This window comes from Rhipicephalus sanguineus, chromosome 4 (assembly GCF_013339695.2).
Source record: "Rhipicephalus sanguineus isolate Rsan-2018 chromosome 4, BIME_Rsan_1.4, whole genome shotgun sequence".
NCBI lineage: Eukaryota > Metazoa > Arthropoda > Arachnida > Ixodida > Ixodidae > Rhipicephalus > Rhipicephalus sanguineus.
The window spans coordinates 57,299,467-57,315,944 of NC_051179.1; the positions used below are offsets into that span (position 1 = coordinate 57,299,467).

The 16,478-nt window shown below is 44.4% G+C and overlaps 1 protein-coding gene across 1 annotated transcript; it reads right to left on the bottom strand.

Annotated features, from left to right (window-relative positions):
• Window positions 1-1,267: 1,267 nt before the first annotated feature.
• Window positions 1,268-7,291, bottom strand: LOC119391222 (E3 ubiquitin-protein ligase mind-bomb-like). The gene is made up of 6 exons (XM_037658895.1): window positions 7,279-7,291; window positions 5,959-6,009; window positions 4,394-4,518; window positions 4,199-4,309; window positions 1,792-1,896; window positions 1,268-1,291 (listed from the first exon to the last, which is right to left on the bottom strand). The coding sequence occupies exons 1-6, from the start codon at window positions 7,289-7,291 to the stop codon at window positions 1,268-1,270; spliced, it is 429 nt and encodes a 142-aa protein (XP_037514823.1).
• Window positions 7,292-16,478: the final 9,187 nt, after the last annotated feature.

Consider the following 16,478-nt stretch of genomic DNA (forward strand, 5'->3'; position numbering starts at 1 on the left):
CACTTTGCCACAGACGCGTACGAGCACGTCGTAATTGGGCATGGCTCTAACGACCACGCCTACTTTTCCGATGGACTGCAAAAAAACGACAAACCTCTTTTAGTATGCAAATGTTACGCTGGCACGCGAGAAGCTGGTGTGCAGTAATATCGTCCTGCAGGCGTCTATGTTTACCGTTCATTTATGTTGATATTAATTTTGTTTTGAATGCGTCATGTAGTGATATTGTCTTTTTTTATCTCTAATTACGAAAAAAAGGCAAATATTTTTTTAGTGGCGAAAGCACCGACTGATACTCTCCTTTCTGTTCCAAGCAATTCTGGTCGAGCACTTACTTGCGGTTTTCCGAATATTCTGAAAGTCTTTTAAAAACAAATCGATAGTTCTGGTGCAAGTTAACATTTATATTGGGTACATATGATAGCGGAGCATACCTTTACTGAAGATAAGGGTCAATTAACTGTAAGGATAAATAATGAAGCTAAATCGATGGAGTTCACTGCAAAGAGAATGATGAATAAACTTCACTGATAATAAATGGGAGTGGAAATGGGGGAGTCAGGCTGGACGGAAAAAATTTGAGCAGCTGGGATCCTTGCGACACCTGGCGGAGCAGATCTCAACCGCGCGCTTCTTTTTACGTGGCCTCCGAGATTCGCCTCGGCAGCGCGCGAACCACAAAGTTAACCCGAGGAATTGACCAGGGCACCCGAACGCCGACGAGCGAGTGCTGCCGCCAGACACCCGAGTCTCAAAGATTAGGGTCGCCTCCGAAGTAGTCGCTGCAGCACTTTGGAAATTTCGTAATACTATTGATAGCTTGATAACTTATTTCGAGGGCTATCTTTTGCCGAACGATGTCCCGTTTTTTGTCCGACCCCATACAGGAAAGTTCCGACGTTATTTGCCTTTCCCCTTTCCCTCAACTGCTGTGTAGGGCAGATGGAGGACGCTCCTCTGATTCACCCTCCATGTATTACCTCTCATTCCTTTTTTTGCTCTATTTCAATCTCTCTCCCCCTGAATTTCTAGCCTGGATATCTAATTGTCGCCCTTTCTATGTTCATTTCTGTAAAACCGTTATATTGGTAAACAATATGCTATGCGTAATGTAGTTGAGGTAATGCGCTGGCGTGAATACGTGATCCTATCACGCGCTGATTTCATGTAACGTCATCTTGTTAAACGATTTCATAGGAGCATTAGCTCATCGAGTTTGATTTTCTCTAAGACGTTCATTATGTGGAATCTAAATCTAATGTCGACCTTACTTGGGCTGATTTCCCATCCTCTGTGCGAAGATATTCACAATAAAAGGCCCATACTGAAATAGCCCGAAAGCATCTTCAGCAAAAGGCGAACATCTTAAAAGACTTCTTAGTGGACACTGGTCTAAATAAGTGCTTGTGATGAACTGCTACGCATAACTATATATGAAGTGATGAGGTAGCCCGTATACTGTGGGTAAAAGTTCAACAGATATGTGTACGTGTAAACGTTCTATTGCAATGTGAACTCCTGGAAGTGAACTGTCCATTGCCATGCTATTTTCTGTATTTCTTTCAGTTTGCTATATGTCTTTGTTCCTTCACTTGTCCGTATTTATTGTTGGGTAACTTTTTTTTGCGCTGCAGGACTTCTAGAAATGGAGTAGCCGAAGCTACATAAACGTAGACCTCTCCACTGCAAGCCAGCTAGACCAAAACAGATAGAGCCTTTAGAGCACGTTTGCTCCCGCGTATAGTTAAGGACAGAAAGCGTGGCGATCACATTGAATGAGTCTATACTCACCGGCCTCATATTTTCATTGTATCCACCGTGGCCTTTTTGCAGCTCCTTCATCGCTTCAAGCGCCACACATACCCTCACTTTATCTCCCGTTTTGTAGGCGATGAGCTGAGTAAAAAAGCAGATACGGATTGTTCTGTGTAAGATTGAGCAAGAGCAGGAACAAGTTGAGGCAATAGAGGCTATAAGACTCACTCCAATTGTTCGGACGTTCTGCTATAGGCGCTTGACTTCGTATAGACTTCGTCATAGATGCATTTTCTTTAGGCTTAGAAAAAACAGAGGAAATTTATTTCAAGCCGTTAATAACCTCGTTTCTTTCTCTCTCTCTCCCTCTTTAATACCGACACCTAACATTTAGAGCTGCCAAGCACACTATGTTGCCCAAGTCATTACAATGACTGGTCATTCTGCGTTTCTGTCATGCCTTAAGATCATCAATATACTGAATATGATGGCGGGAAATACCAGAAATACACTATTATTGTTCACCCATTGTGGTAGCTCAGTGGACTTGGGTCTGCGCAGCTAAGCACAAGGATGCGAGTTCGATTCCCAGCCACAACGACCACTTCTACATTTTCATGACTGCGAGATATAAAAGTGCCAGTATAGTTAAATCTGTGCGCACGTAATAGAAAGCGAGGTGGTCAAAACTAATCTGAAGCCCCCTATTACGATGTGCCTCACAGTCATATCGTCGTTCTGTCATGTCAAACCCCGGTATTTCAATATCTATTTGTTCGCACTCTCGCACAAAAACAGTGGACGCTACTAAGTCTCCTTCATTTAGATTACCTTTGTAGTGCAGATACATGCAAATGCATTGTTTTGTTCCCAAACTTTTGGGGGCATGAACTCTGGCACTTATTTTTCCCGCCCCTCTAGTGTACAGGCAAGCTCCACAGTTTTTTTTTATCTTTGGTCCTTTATTGGATACGGTTGAGCAGCAGTAAGCCTCAAAAAGGAGGAAAAGTTTCAACAACAGGATTTTTTGCTGCCAAAGTGAGCCCCTTGTCAAAAAGCTACGAAGCTGAGGCTATCTTTGTTCATCGACTGCAGTTGCTATTATGAATGAGGCATGTGCTACAGCACAACTGTCGGCATTTTTCTACAATCACTTTCTCCAGCATGAATTCGTCTTTTTATAAAAGATATGTAATAGATGATGGCACCTGTAACTGGCACATCTTATAGTTTTCAAATAAAAATGCGCATACGTAAAACACTTGTGACAAGCACATAAAAATGCACTCACTCTCAAAGGCGAACAGCAGAATTTTTTGTTAAAGTCAAATTCCTAAAGTACTCTAAAGCGAGAGTGCATAGGTAGACGCGCAAGAAGTTCACGGGAAGTTACGCGAAGGCCGGGAAGATTGTAAAATAGTCAGGTGAATTAAAACACGCACAGCGCACTTAGAAGTATTCGTAGGTTATAAGTAGTCCAGTCAGTACTTTCCTAAATTATCGCTTGCTTTCAAAAGATCGCCAGATCACCTTTAGCGCTACGATATGCAATAAATGTGTTTCTCACGAACCTAGCATCATCTTAAACCCGCTACGTCTGGTGTCCGATGCACTCAAATAACGTAACAACTCTTAAGCGTCACATCTGATAGGAGTCGTTCGGAAGAAATAATTGCCGGCAGTATATGCAAGGCTAGATCCGCGTACTGCAAATAAAAATCCTCCTCCTCCTATAGTTCCGCACTACAAGTTTCCTCATCTAATTTCACATCAAGGACATTGCGGACTATCAGCGCGTGAGTTTTTGATTAAACGACGTTGTTTGCACACGGTACAAACAAAGCCGGCGCTAAGAGTGAAAGTACCACCACTTAAGTCACAAGTCACGGATGAGCTTATCATGACGGCGAAAGCCTTAGATGCCTCATTTAACGCGAAAAGTATCCTTTGGCGTCGGGATCAGCGCGAATGATGCAAAAAGATCGTCATTACGTGATGACGCCGTCCTGACGTCACAGGTCGCCAAAATTTTTGACGTCACATATCGTGACTTCATGGGATGACGTGATCACGTGACATGTGGCTTGGTGGGCTGATCCCGGAGGCAGTGCAAAACCACGTTTGGTGCCAAAAGCTTTCGACTGAGAAGAAAAAGAAGGAAATTATTTTCGCCTTCCAGTCGTCTTAGGCAAATGCATGAGGGAGCGTGTGAACTTCTTTTACAACCCTATATAATTCATTTTTTTTCCATTATTTTCCTATCTTCTTTCTTTTTTCTTTCCTCCCATCTTCCTTTCCACTATCTCTTCCCTCCTCCCGAAAGAGTGGGCAGGCGTTGTGCCCCTCTAGGCAGCTGTTGTCAGCCTGCTCTTTCCCTCTTTCCTCTGTGTCCTTGTGTATTTGTGTACGAACGTCTAATAATAATTATTATAATGTGGCTCACCTTTTCTACTGCTACAGGGTTCAGCTGCCACGTGGCATTGGCCACCTCGTAGTTAACCATGAGGCCACCGCTGGGCAACAGCCTCTGGACGATGCCGACGTTCCCAAATATCTGTAGAAGCGAAGGTTTGTGCGTTATAAATATTGTACCAAGCTTATGTGCAAATACTCGCCACATCTTATGCGAGAACCTTACGAGAGACATTTGGGCTTCCCATCCACCATAGTCGTTCTGAAGAAGCCTGAAGTTTTCGACGTCCATGGTGACTGCCACGCGGTCGCCGACCTTGAATCCGTCTGGCTCTTTGTCCGCGCCATCACCTGGTGAAAAAAAATGGCGGTGATTGCAGCGAGAAAGAAAAAAAAAGAAAGAGAAACTCGAGCCGCTCACATTTCATTTTTAAGGTAAACCATCATGCTTTAAGCACTACAAGAAATGTGTAGCTAGGCGTTCCGCCCCACGCCACTGTGAATAATTGTACTGAGGAGGTTCTTTGCAGTCTTTCAAGTGCCGTGAAGCTTACAATCTAAAAATTTTCTAAACCTTGAGACCTCGCTTCTAGCGAATACATTTTTAAACAGAACCCTATCATCGAAAGCTTATTTTGTCTAGATAGTTTCGTGACTTAACTGTGGCCCTTAACATATATGTGTACATTAATATTGGCACCTTGAAGTGCGGGATTTTGTCGCACCACACTTTCCAAAAGCTACCCAAGAGTTCGCCTGATGCAATGTTTAAGATCACAAAGTTGGCAGTAGCACAAATAAATTGTGCAATCGACACCGTGTGCAATCGTTTCTGTCATCATTTATATGTAATTGCGAAACAGCGCCTTCATTTTAAAACCCATTTTTTAATTATAATATAATATGAAACACTGTTATATTGGGCGGTTCAACAAGTGAGCTTGAGTGCTAGGCAAGCTCCTCTTATGATACAGTGCATTAAAACAAGCATTAAAAGCAGTGTTCACAATTATCATCTTGTTTTCAGTTTCGCTTCGACGATGCCAACACGTGCCGGCATCCTGAACGCGTGTATTTCCTCAACAAATAACTTCACAACGTTTACTGGTGAAAGTCCACGAAAAAGTCATCCTTTTTGCCAATTAAAAAATAAAATAAAAGTTTCGTGCATTTTACAATGTGATAGATTTCGGCACGCAAAAAATATACCCGCAATCTGTTCGCGGTGGTGTGCTAAGCTTGATATAGAAACAAATCGCTTCTATATCTATTTATGCGAAGTGTTATTGAAGAAGGGCCGTAACAGACGCTAAGCTCATTTGAAACGTCTGAAAAGCTTCAAAGAGACAGCAGCAATTTTTACTTTGGACAAAAACCAAACGAACATGCCACAATAAAATTAACAAGAAAAAAAACTATAATACAGGCGAAATATTTCGCTAGTTTAGTGTTAAGAAGGTTACCGAGAATGTTATTCATATACAAACGTACTAACAGCATAAATTCAAACATGGACAACAAAAACACTGCTTACAGCACATATTTCGAGTAACTGCATAATAACGCGATTCAGAATCACTACACAGACTGTTTCTTTGCTTGATGTACCCATGACATACGTGTTAGAGTCTAATACAAATCTGACACGTTAGAGAACAAACGGAACAAAATAGTGTACTCGCTGTCGAATTGTTCGTGTGCGAACTCATGCTAATGATAACGTGAGTAATTTCCTACCAACCACAATGTTTCAGGTGCCCCCACAGAGCAGTAGAAAATATATTCCCTCACCTTGTGGAGGCTCTGCGGCCTTGGACTGCCCTTTTCCCATGTTTGAGAGCCCTACATGAAGGAAAGAGAATTACATGAGAGCCTATATTCTTAGTATTGCATTTGCTGTCGCGGTCACGATGTGTCATGAGACGCATGCTGCTACTGATGTCCTTCTGATCATAACAGCTTCGTAAGTTCAACACCAAATGACTACCAAACCGAAACAGTGCCCATTTCAGAAATTTGTTTTTAAAAAATTGATGTTTGCGCTGGATCATCGGCACACCTAATAGTAAAGGAAGGAAACAGAAAGTCAGAGAGGTTAACCAGAAGGACTTGTGGTTGGCTCCCCTGCGCGGGGTGAACAGAAAAGGAGAATAGAAAGACGTATTTTGAGAAAGAAGGGGAAGAACGAAAGAAATTAGAGGCGAACAGAACAGGACCTCCAGCCGAAGGCATTTGCACAAGCCCGTCGTCCTCAAGAAACAAAGAAATACAAATTAGCCAGATATAGCTCACTGGGCAAGTTGGTGACATAATCTTGCGTTTACAAAAGTTGAGCTTGGGGTGTGATAACGCACTTGTCGCTATCGCGCTTGTGTCTGTCTACTATCGTTCTCCACATTCAACGTTTGCGCTGGGAACATGAGACTGTTAATTCACTGTAGAAATCACGGAAGTATATCTATGGTGCCAGCGGACGCTTAGAAAAACAAAAAAAAAAAGAATAGAAAAGAGAAAAGAATAAAGAAACCATCTAGAACTCTGAAGAGGAAGGTGTGCTCTCCCACAAGAAACGAAAGAAGGAAATCAAGGAAATGATTCGAGGGGCTCGTTTCCTTTGTTAGACACAACCTTCTGAAACCAACAGAAAATTAAGCCAAGGAAATCAGAAGGGACATTAGATGTAGTGTAACTGTAGAGTAGTAATTATAACATAAATCGAAATTAACTAAAGTGGACGAAAAAAAAGGACAAAAATGCTGTTGGTGGGGATCGAACCCGTAACCTTCGAACTGCGATAGCCACTTGCATGGCACTTTCGCATAACTTGGAAATGAGCTCCAAAGCACTTGGGTAGGATTTACAAATACGCTTGCTGGCCCTGATACATTTCATGTAACAACGGGTAAGCTTATATTAGAGCTCAGCTCTAACATAACGTGTTTCAGTTCGCGGGTTTCACGTCGTATGTTGTAACCGAAAGACTGGCACAGGGTAGGATGAAGAACAGCGAGTACCGTGCACTACTCGCGGATCGCAGAACGTGGCAGCACGCGTCTGTGACTCCTGCCGCGAGCGAAAATTTGTACGGGGCCTTCCCGTACAGTCACGCACCTCTGACAATCATTCCTGCAAGCGCGGCCGCCTTCCACTTTCACCCATTCATAATGTAATTGTCGGGGGTTTCACGTCCCCAAACCGCGATATGATTATGAGAGACGCGGTGGTGGAGGGCTCCGGAAATTTTGACTACCTAGGGTTCTTTAACGTGCACCTAAATCTTAGTACACGGGCCCTCCAGCATTTTGCCTACATCGAAATGAGGCCGCTGCGGTCGGGATTCGATCCCACGACCTTCGGGTCAGCAGTCGAGCATCATAACCGCTAGACCACCGCGATGTGTACAACTTTCACCCATTCCATCTTTTCCCCCAGTGCTGGGTAGCGAACAGGACGTGATTCTGGTGGACCTCCCCGTCTCTCATCTTCCTCCGTCTCTCTGTCTCTCTCTTTCTCTCTCTCAATCCTTCCAAAAGAAAGGTGTCAGGACCATGCGCGTCGGCGCGTCTTAGACTCAACCAGTGGAAGTGCTTCGTCTACCGCTGCTATTAAACGCACTGCACAAGCAGTGGCTCAGCGCATCCGACGCCCAAGTCCTCAATTGCGATGTAATTTCGCAATAGGGGGTATGGTAATCATCAGTGCGGAGCACTGACGATTACCATACCTACGGAGCAGAAACCTGGAGACTTACAAAGAGGGTTCAACTTAAATTGAGGACGACGCAGCAAGCGATGGAAAGGAAAATTATAGGTGTAACCTTAAGAGACAGGAAGAGAGCAGAGTGGGTCAGGGAACAAACGGGGGTTAAGCATATCATAGTTGAAATCAAGAAGAAGAAATGGATATGGGCCGGGCACGTAGCACGTCGGCAGGATAACCGGTGGTCATTGAGGGTAACTGACTGGATTCCAAGAGATGGCAAACGCGTGAGGGGGAGACAGAAAAGTAGGTGGGTAGATGAGATTAAGATGTTTGTAGGTATAACGTGACAGCAGAAAGCACAGGACCGGGTTGATTGGCGGAACATGGGAGAGGCCTTTGCCCTGTAGTGGGCTTAGACAGGCTGATGATAATGATGAATCGTCAGTGACGTGTTTTCATGTATCATAATCAACTCTCGCTGAATATTTCTCGATCACACTGCATCAATTTGCAGAATGATTTTGCTGTGGTATAAGAGCCTCGCTCAAAGGTAGCCCATACTTCACGGCCACACCTTTTCCACGTCATAATGTTCCTTAGTACATGGTAATATTAACCATAAAACACGTCATGGGGAATGTGGAAAGTTCTATGTATAAGACGAAATACAAATAACAAAAAGTGGGTACTTCGAATCCTCACTGTCTCATCTGCGCTATCAGCGCATTTTCATATTTTGTAAAGATTGAAAAGTTTGCCGCTTCCCGAATTATGTTCTTGCCGAGATGGTTCAATTGTTTTTTTATATTATCTCCTCCCATTTACTTTAGACATAGTGGCAGCACTTGCTTTCTGAATTCTCACTAAATTAGGTTTGCCGCGGACCACGATCTTCTTTTGCCAATGCCGTGTACTACCATAGCTTCTTTTTCCAATGCCGTGTACTACCATAAATTCAAGGCCCATCCCCCTTTGTGGGTAAGCGCCACTAGTAAGAGGTCATCGTCATCATCATCATCATAACTTCAAGCAAATGTGTGTACTACCCATCACTGCCAATATAGTCGAAGCGTCACAATGGCGGCTTACATATATAATATGTAAGTAGACTTACTATATAATAATATAATAATAGACTTACATATATAATATGTAAGTAGACATATATATTGTAGACTTACTCTGACACTGTGTTTTCCGTGACATGAGTTAACACGAACAGCGTCCGCTGAGAGCACCGACCAACTAGAACAAGTGAGCACATAGGCTACGTGCGATAGCGCTTAGTGACCAGCCTTCAGCGACTGCATTCGCGCATTAACGGAATACAAAAGACGTCCGCGGACCGAAGAACTCCCGATAAACACTTCAGAGTTCATTGATCTTAAATGTGATTGTACTTAGGTTGGTTGATACGCGCTGAATGCAGCTAGTTTTAACAGTGTAGCGACTGGAGAAGATTACCGCTACGGTGGCTTATCGGCTGCGGTGTCGCGCTGTTATGCACGGGTGCAGAGGTTCGATTCCAGCGGGCCTATACCGTGCCACGGAATGCGGAATACTAATAAGAAAAGCGCACTACGAGCTCTTTTTATTGGCCAATTCAAAGTACGTCATGGCCCCCACACGTGCGGCGTGAAACGTGATGACACGGAGCAAACGGACTGGTTTTCCGTATTGCGTGGTATGGTATAGGCTGGATCCAGGCTACGGGGGCCGCATTTCGCGGGTTAGGCTAAACCCTAACCCTGTCACTGTGGTCTAGTGGTTATGGTACTGGACTGCTGACCCGAAGATCGCGTGATCGAGACCCGGCTGCGGCCGCCGCCGCATTTCGATGGTTTATCGGCTGCGGTGACAATGCTAGAGCCCGGTGTACATAGATTTAGGTGCACGTTGAAGAACACCAGATGGTTGAAATTTCCGGAGCCATCCACGACAGCGTCTCTCATAATCGTGTCGTGGTTTTAGGACGTAAAAACCCAACCATTATTATTATTATTATTATTATTATTATTATTATTATTATTATTATTATTATTATTATTATTATTATTATTATTATTATTATTATCCGAGCTTTGCACTGTTTTGACATAGTGTGACACAATGTACAAAGTCTTCCCTTCTCAGTCTTTCCGCGTAGTTGTATATATGCAATCTAATTTTTTATTCCCCGTCAATATTTCTCGTGTTGTCTTATTTTACTCCTCCTCTTTTGTGTTCATTTCTCTTTGTCTACGTGTTTTTGCTCTTTTTATTTCTGAAAACTGTCTGTATTGTATTGTTTATTTTTGTTGTTGTTTTTTTGTTTTTCTGCGTGCGCCTGCACAAAGACCTTACGGTTGTTCCTGGGCACGTTAAATAAATCAATTATTATTATTATTATTATTATTATTATTATTATTATTATTATTATTATTATTATTATTATTATTATTATTATTATTATTATTATCTCGATGGATATCACAGAGTGCGTCGCGCTTTAAGTGCTTGCCTTTCGGTCAGTTGACACACACTTTGAGTTGTAAAGATATATGAAGAATAAAGGTAACAATATTATCAGCAATATTCGGCCATAAATAAACACAAACGTCCCGCGCGCTTTGTGGTCGTCTTTTCCGCACATTATGCACAATACTACTAGAGATAAGCCGAGCTTTTCGTGGTTTTCTGGATGCCTCACAAGAAGGTCCCCCCCCCCCCCCCCGTGCCTCCTTAACACCAGCATGTTGCTCGAATTCTTGTAGCTTTCAACGCTTTTATTTGCGCCACATTCCTACACATAGTCTATTCAGCTGATCTGATGCGTTAGAAGTTGTGGAAATTGAAGTGTTACAACATTCCGCCGATCAAGAAAAGCGCTTATCGGCGCTTCTCTTACGCGATAGGCTTGACTGACGCAAACGCTTTTTTATCCGTCGTCAGCCCCAGTTTTCGAGCGGAAGTACCAACACCAGATAAGCGTTCTAGGAAATGCTGCTTGTAAGAGCGATAAAACGGGTACGAGAAGTAAGCTCTTTTGGGATGACCCTGAACTTTGGCTGCACATCAGTGGCTCGTCGCGCGTGCCAACTAGTTTTTATGCGTTGCCCTGTCAGGCATCTTTGACGAGCCATGGGATCCGCCGTGGTGGTCTACAGGTTATATCGCTCGACTGCCGACCAGAAGGTTGCGGGATGGAGTCCCGGCCGCGGCGGCCGCATTTCGATGGAGGCCGCCGCGGCCGGAGGCGGGAGAGAGGCCCGTGTACTTAGATTTGGGTGCACGTTAAAGAACTACAGGTGGTCGAAATTTCCGGAGCCCTCCAGAACGGCGTCCCTCAAAATCATATCGTGGTTTTGGGACGTAAAAGCTCAAGAATTATTTTATATTATTAATATTATTATTATTAATAGTAGTAGTAGTAGTATTACACGCCTCCGATTGTTGCGATGATGGCTCACTTTGAACACGCGCAAAGAAGACATTGGGAAAGAGGGAGATGGCAGCAATAATCAACTCAGATTAATCTTTCGGGCCGAGCCCACATGTGGCAACAATCAATGTTATACAAATGGGCAAAGGGAAAAATCTCATTCGACTCACTCACATGTTCAAATTATATAGGCTGCCCGCATACCAGTTGTGTATATGTGTGCCCGTGTACTTAGATTGTACGTTAATGAAACCCAGCAGAGGTTTTCGTTAAGGTTGTTTCAAACAAAGAAACGAGCCTTCGAAAATTATCTTTCTTCGTTCGTCACAGCACGCGTTATTTGTGTGTATATGTGATGCTTGTATATACTATATTCAACACCCGACACCTGCAGTAGCATGCCAGGCGATGAATCAGGCTAACGTCGCCGGGGTAATCATGAAAAGATTGTTATCTATCTCGAACAGCCCAAAACATCGCGTGAACTACCGAGTCCCGCAACGAGTAGATGGATACTGGTGCTTTGTGCCAGTTGAACCAAGGATATTAAAACAAGCGAGATGAACCAAAGCAGGGTGCAGCCAAGGCCATATTAACTGTCTGAGCGCTATGTGGTTCTCTTAAGAGTGTTCTTGTGAAGCGCCTAATTAGTTAACTTATATTAATAATGGCAACCACATTGCTATTCATTTTAAACCCAAATACGATTAATCACTTTGTAGAAGGGCTCCAGGTACAACCAATGAAGTTTTTTTTTTTTTCGTGTTCCAGCCTTCTTAATTTTCGTCATTTAAAGAAAGCCCGCGATAATAAGGCACTTAGCTGAGTTTATACGTTATTGTATTGCAGGACAGAATGATAGAAAGTTCAGCTAGTTCGTACGGACTCATAATGATAATATCTGTTGTTTTACATGCCAAAACCACGATATGATTGAGGCACGCCGTAGTGGAGGGCTCCGGAAATATTGATCATCTGGTGTTATTTAACGTGCACTGGCATCGCACAGTACACCGAACCCGCGACCTTCGGGACAGCAGCCGAGCGCCGTCCCCGCTAGACCATCGCGGTGGACAGGGACGGGTTCATGATAAAAGAAGTTAGAGTGACGACCAGGTTGCTAGTCGGCATTTGTGCTGTTCTGATCTCTTCTCGTGCCTCCCTGTCTGGAAGCCAGCTGCCTTTATCGGGTATTGCAGCACCCTTACGTGACACACTCCTCACAACACTATTAGTTCATCCAGGAAGTTTCGGGCCAATAAAGCTAATGCGAAGTAACGAGGCGGGAAATTTTTACAATATCAACCAAACGTGCTCCCCACGGAGTTTGTTCCAAAAACGAAATGTCAACCACGAAATCAAGCAACGGCCTCCAAGCTCATTCGAGGAAGTGTAGCGTCCACCGCGATAATATAGTGGTTACGGTGCTTGGCTGCTGATCCTAATGTCGCGGGTTCGATCCCGGCCGCGGCGGTCGCATTTCGATAGAGACGTAATGATAGAGGCCCGTGTAATGCACGGTGCCAGTGCACGTTAAAAAACACGAGATGGTCGAAATTTCCGGAGCCCTTCACTACGCCGTGCCTCATAATAGTGTCGTGGTTTTGGCTCGTAGAACCCCACAAGTGAATATATCATTAGCAGGTGTGTTGGTCGGAAGCATTTTCTCCTTTCAACGGCTTCAGAAACTAGCACGCAGTGCCGTTTGAACACAAGAGAACTGAAAAAAAGGTTAAAAACGCGTCAATACTGTAAGCAGTATTTACATGCCTTCGGTATCTGCGTAAATTGAATCAAATGAGTGAGGAGTTTGTAAGTTAACTCGACAATTAGTGAGGTCAGTGGCATCACCGCGCTATGTAGTGGTTCGCGGTTAAGTCATCTTGCTACAAAACACGTACAGTCGCCCACTTAATCCCGACGACACCGACAGCAAAGGCACGACGAAAAGAAAACTACTTCTCACCTTGTTACCACTTGCAGAGAGGTATCCGTTAAGCGGTGTTACACAACGTTAACGTCGAAGAAACAGATCTCATCTGTAGTCGTCTTCTTTTCCTCAAACGTGACCGTAGCACCACAGGCACAAACTCGGTAAAACCGAAGTCATTGGCGTAGTATACGTAGCGCAATTTCTTCAAGAGCTCGGCATCAGTACATGACGCTGTGCATATTTTCCGCAGAATACACCGTCGGTCTCAGCTCGACAAAAACAATGCCTAGGAACAACGCCTGCTGTAGCTGCGTGTGCAAAACTGTGTGGAGGGCGGGCGGGCCGGACGCATTCGCGTCCGCCGCCTGTAATCAGGGCCGCCTCTTCGACGGGCTAGATAAGCCACCCAGGCCGCTGCAGCGTTGCCGAAGAGATATCCAGACTCGTGAGGGTAAAGTGTCAACTGCGGCAGCGTCTCGTGCGCACAAAGTGGTCAGTATCGATGCTATAGAGGTAAATGAGGAATTAAAGGCACGGGTTGTAGGCGGCCAGACCAGTTGGTTACATATCTGAGCGTGAAACAGCGCGCAGAGACGGGACAACGGAGTGAAGCACACAGACACAGCGCCAACAAATATATTTGTAGTACCGCTTGACAAGCCGTAAATAGGAACGGACATGTCACGTCACAGAAACACACACACGTGTGTGTGTGTGTGTGTGTGTGTGTGTGTGTGTGTGTGTGTGTGTGTGTGTGTGTGTGTGTGTGTGTGTGTGTGTGTGTGTGTGTGTGTGTGTGTGTGTGTGTGTCTGCGGGCCTCGATGTGAGAGACAGCTTCAACTGTGTAAACTTTTGAGGTGTGTGCTATGGTGAGAGGAAACGTTGAACAGACCTTGACAGCACCGAAGGCATAACGCTGCCTTCCATTGCTTTACAGGGAGCTGCAATGACAACGTTTATTAATAACGGGGGCGGCGCAGTAAGTGAGCTTTATAACATTACAAGAATAAAAACTTTATTGAAAAAAAGTTTGTGGTAAGGGGTCATGAGCTCCATGGGTGGGGCCCCAAGTCCAGGGCAAGTAAGCTGTAATATTGGCAGTTATGTCACGATGAGAACAGTGAGCCCATGCATTGATTTGCCCAAACTTTCCTCAGTCGACAGCCAACGGTTCGTGAGATTGAAAACTTAACATTTTCGCAATAATATACATGTTGCTTTACAAGTCTGACAATTCCTATTTCTTAGGGATATATGCTAGTGGAAAACCACGATTGCTTGGAAATTTCACAAGAACGTATACTAAAAGCTTCACTGAAACGATTGAAACCGGATTGAAAATGCGAAGATTAGACAAATCAAATGGTGTACGTAGCGGGTATAAGTAAAACAGCGCAAAATGTACAAGGACTAAGAGTGGACACAACACAAGCGCTGCTCGCGAAAACAAGCAGAAAAGGACCTAGTGGTGAAAGATCCATGTCCTAATAAGCATATACGAGTGTATTTGTGCAAGGTGCCATTAATGTCGTGTAAAGCATCCCCCTCACGTGTAGAAGTGTCTACGTAGGTCAATCGGGGCGATGTGTAAACACGCGCCTCAGGGAGCACCAAATGCCCTGAGAGGCAATGTTCGACGCACTTGGCAATTTATTGCCGAGATTGCGTGTGCACCGCGGAATTTTATCGCACAAAGATTCTATTTTCAGCCACTTGACGCGTGAATTTTTTTAGGCCTACAGAATACAGAAGGCAGGTCGTAACTTTATTAGTCAGCCCTCACTTTCCCTCCAGGATAAGGCAATTTCCTTTTTAGACTACTGTAATCGTTCACAGTCCAGTGTTAAGATCAATTTCCTTGCGTCTAACCAAGAGTGTCGTCATGAGGGTTTTTTTTTTCTTTTTTTTTGAGCCTTGTAACAGCATACGCAGATAACAGTATTTTAAGGTGTTTTTTCAACAAAATTTTCAGTCGAAAGTCAGCGTTCGTGTTGTGTCCACTCCTTCTCAGTCCTCGTTCATTTTGCGCTGCTTTGATTATGCTCGCTACGAATCCTTACCAACTTTCCCAGTTTTCAATCCTAAACCGTGTACATAAGCGCCATTGCTATGGTAGCAGAACGATCGCAAAATCAAATTTCCGATTAGTGTGTTTTAGATGCGAAGCAGCTTTTGCTCGGGGCTGTGTCCGTCGTCGGTGATGGCGTCCGCGTTCCACTGCGCATTCGCCTACTCTCTCTCCCACTCTCCTCCTTCACGCAGGTGTTCGGTCGCCTTCTCTCCTCTCCTCCCCCGCGCTGCAGCCGCGGCGCAGCCTCTCCTCCCACGTCATGCAGCCGTGCCGCAGCCAAAAACAGCTGGTAACCCACTCTCTCCTCTCCCTCCCCCATTTCATGTGCATATAAGCGCGTGTACTCGGTCGGCTTCCGTCATTCTCGCTTCGCTCCCGTTCAGATGAGTTGCAACGTCAACGTCGGCGCCACTCGTTCACTCGGCGCTAACGGAAAGCAACGCACAAACACAACGTAATGATAACACAAACACTCAATACAAACGTCACACACTAACGGAAACGCCGAGTACACATAACGGAAACTTGGTGTGCGCCCCCAATGCTGCTTTGCATCCCCTCATGGTTCCCTTTAGTGGGAGATGGTGTAATTTTTTTTTAACAAAGTGCGTTGTTAGACTGGTCGATCGGTGCATCGTTAGATTTACGAAGGATGTGGCGCAAGGTTAAAAACGCAGAAAGAGCGCTGTTTCTGTACGCTTATTATTTGTTCCTTCGTTTATAACCTTGCACCACGCCTTCTTAAAAGCTTGCGCTACGCCCTCCTTTCCCTCTCTTTTTTATTTCTTCGAGAAACATTCTGGTCATCAAAGCATTCCGAAACCTAGGGTGCCTCGTTGATAGAGAGACGTGGTACTGAGGCCTCCGGCACAGGTGATGATGATGACCACTATTTCTATCTCCTTTATAACGGCGCGAGGACAAATAGACTCTGTACATGTTTTTTATGTTCAGCTGTTATAGCACGTATTGCAGTCTACAGCATTCTCTCTATCTACATTTTGTTCATTCTTTCTTCATTTCGTTAGTTCTTTCTCTCTGACGCTTGAAACGACTCATGTTTTACAAACCCCATCCCGGCTGCTTTCCACCGATGCTTGTAAACTTTTCCTGCTCCTCTCAACCGCTCACCAGTTAATAATTCCAGACATTTTGAATCCCAGCTCGCATGTGAAAGGTGGAC

Coding starts and splice junctions, on each gene's coding strand:
- LOC119391222 (XM_037658895.1), bottom strand. Junction 4,310..4,393: donor GGGAAGCCCAAATGTCTCTC/GTAAGGTTCTCG, acceptor TCGCTTCTACAG/ATATTTGGGAACGTCGGCAT. Junction 1,897..4,198: donor ACCCTGTAGCAGTAGAAAAG/GTGAGCCACATT, acceptor TTTTTTACTCAG/CTCATCGCCTACAAAACGGG.